At 43.4% G+C, this 3,003-nt stretch overlaps 1 protein-coding gene across 1 annotated transcript; it reads left to right on the forward strand.

Moving 5' to 3' along the window:
• The first annotated feature begins 600 nt into the window (after nucleotides 1-600).
• LOC114083910 (apolipoprotein F-like) lies at nucleotides 601-1,365 on the forward strand. The gene has a single exon (XM_071609163.1). The coding sequence runs from the start codon at nucleotides 601-603 to the stop codon at nucleotides 1,363-1,365; it is 765 nt and encodes a 254-aa protein (XP_071465264.1).
• The last annotated feature ends 1,638 nt before the right edge of the window (nucleotides 1,366-3,003 follow it).

The raw sequence follows: 3,003 nt of genomic DNA on the forward strand, positions 1-3,003 counted from the left end.
TTAATCCCCAATACCAAAAAAAGAAAAAATAATAAGAGAATAAGACTTAGTATCTCCTACCCAGAAATCATATAAGTCCCTAACTTTTCCCTTCACACTTGCTTTGAAGAGTAAAGGAACTTTGCCTGGTCCAAGTTTAGGTCTTAGATGACATTGATATAGGCCTGGAAAAGCAGGAGCCACAAAGGAAGAAGACCTGTTTGTCAGGACTGGAGCAAAGGTGAGAAGGACAAAGTCTGGCCCAGGAAAAGGTGGTAAATGTTTGTGAATGTTCACTGTTTTCAGAAGGCATCCATTATTTGGTTAGGGAAAAAGAGGGTAAAGTCTACAAAGAACTGTTCAGACTAGAGAAACCCTGAGGTGCCGGACGTGTTTGGACCAACTCATTTCTCTGGCTGTTTCTTTCCAGAACAGGTAAAGGGTCTCCTATAACCTATAGAAGTGGGAGGTGAAGCTATGTCCAGGGTAACTGAAATTTGTAAGGCTAAGACACTTCCTTAGCTTGTTATCTAAGTCTTGATATCTCTTCCCCCTGGGCCTATCCCCACATCCCTACCTGAGCACTGCATCTTTCCAACAGGGCTGATCCACTGAGCCACTATGACCCAAGCCATGCTATTCCTTTGCTGTGTCTTCCTGTCCTCAGTGGCTGGCTTTCCAAGAAGAACCCAGAATGAGGCCCTGAAGCTCCAGCCATCTTTCACAGAGACTGAGCACCCAACACAAGAGCTCTCTAGCCAGCTTCCTGTCCCAGATCCCAGCACCTGCCAGGATCTCTTGCACACAGTCCCGTCCTTAGCCCCTCTGCCTGAGCACGTGTCCAATTTAGCTCTGAGCGTGGTCCTGGAGGACGTTGGCTGCCCAGCTGAGGCTCACTATCTGCAGCTTCAGCTTATTAGGGTGGGAGGAAAGGACCTCACTGAAACCCTCATCCATGAGAGCCAAAAGCATACTCAGGAAGAAAGAACTGGCAATAATGAGGCCATTCTGAGGGATTTGGGGGGAGTGTCAGGGGAGCTGAGGAGGGTCCAACGCTCAGTTACCCTGCCTGAGGTATGTGCCTCTGGCCATGGGTGGGTGATGTATGAGACAGCAGCACTGATGATTAAATTTGCTGAGAAACTCCCTTCCACTGAGTTGGTAAGAGAGTTCAAGTCTGCTGCCATCACTGTTACTGAGAAGTGCACGGATGAGTCCTGGGAGTATTTAGAGGAAATAGGCAAAAGGCTGATAAAAAGTCCAGACATTAAGGATGTCACACTTCCTATAGAAGATGAGATATACTTTTTTGTTCAAATAACAATCCTTCTGAAACGTGTTATTTTAGACTGGCTCCAGAAATTTTTTCAGGCTCACTTTGGGTAGGGAAGCCCTCCAAGTCATCATATTTACTTTTTCTAATGTCTCTCATAGACCTGCATAAAAGGATTGTGCACAGTAGGTAGTTCGAAATGTTGGGGACAGCTTGTGTACGTCTTCTTTTGATCCAAGCGCTGAAACACTTGTGACCATGAGCAGCTTTACTTCTCAGTAGGTACTAGCTCATTTCTTCTTTCAATTTCTCTTTCAGTTGTCAAATACTGTGACTATTGTAATTTCTTCCATTGATCTGCCTTGTTCTTTCTAATTCCTGAACTGAATGCTGTGGCTTGCTTATGTTAAATTTTTAAACTGAAAAGACAAATAAAAAGCTGCTGCCATATCAGAATCAGTTTTGGGATCTTTCTTGACTAGGCCACTATGATTCCTTTTGTGACCTGGAAATGGAATATGGCAAAGTTATCTAGGAAATGCGAGTGTGCTTTGAGGCTGAATGCTTGAGCAGTCAGTTCAAATGGGCAAATATTTGTAGAGATTGTGTCCCTTACTTATCTATCATCACCGAAAGCACCTCTCTTCCCTCTTCATGGGACAGGGAACTGGGCAGTATCAGCAACTCCAAGAGCTTTCTCACTTCTAACTGGAACATATGGTAATTTGGGACCCCATAATTACGTGGAAGTGAAACAGAGGAAATCTTTGGTGATCTGGAATGCAGAGACCAAGGAGAACAACTAAGTACTATTGTCATTTCTTTGACCCAACTTAAAAAGGAATAGGAGCTGAGGGGCTGGGGATGTGGCTCAAGTGATAGCGCGCTCGCCTGGCATGCCCAGGGCGCTGGGTTCGATCCTCAGCACCACATAAAAATAAAATAAAAAATAAAGATGTTGTGTCCACCAAAAGCTAAAAAAATAAATATTAAAAATAATTTAAAAATCATCTTAAAAAAAAAAAGGAATAGGAGCTGAGGGTCAAAGAGTGAGATGTCCTTTAATGGAGCCCTGGATTCTTTTCAGAGCACAGCCCAAGGAAAATAATTCCCATTCTAGCATAGTCTGATCCAGCTAGACATCATTTAAGACCAAACATGACCTGCTCCTGTCTCCTCCTATACTCTGTAGGTGTCATTTTATGTGGACTGCAGCCCAAGAGTTGGTTGGTGCCTTTTTCCTCACATCTGTAGCGGTGGCAGGGAGGCTGCTTGATTATGCTGGATCCTGTTCTCAAAGGCCTTATCTAGCTTCAAAGCTTCAGTCACTTAATCCTTCTATCAGGGATCCTGATAGACTTGCCACTGACCCTGGAGCAGGTTGACTACCAGCCCAACTTCTGGACCCGATAGCTTCATCTAGAGGCTCTGGGATATAAATGACATACAATTTTCTTCAGCCAAATACAAGGCACCACTAGGACAAAAGCATAAGTCCATGACTTAATTATTGTTCCTGAGAGTCCTATGCTTTATACAAAAAAGACTAGGCACAGAAAGGACGTGTAGTAATTTTTGACAAGCTGTATGTGTGGTGTTAAAATCAATAAACCAGCTAGTTTAATAACTATAAAACAGGCAATTCTTAAAAACTGAATAATTAACAATTATTACCAATATCCAGATACAGTGGTGCATGCCTATAGTCCCAGCTATTTAGGAGGCTGAGACAAGAGGATCAAGTGAGCCCA

The sequence above is a fragment of the Marmota flaviventris genome, chromosome 3, assembly GCF_047511675.1.
Source record: "Marmota flaviventris isolate mMarFla1 chromosome 3, mMarFla1.hap1, whole genome shotgun sequence".
NCBI classification, from domain to species: Eukaryota; Metazoa; Chordata; class Mammalia; order Rodentia; family Sciuridae; genus Marmota; species Marmota flaviventris.

Excerpts from the sequence above, each read along its gene's own strand:
- LOC114083910 (XM_071609163.1), top strand. The coding sequence starts at position 601 with ATGACCCAAGCCATGCTATTCCTTTGCTGTGTCTTCCTGTCCTCAGTG.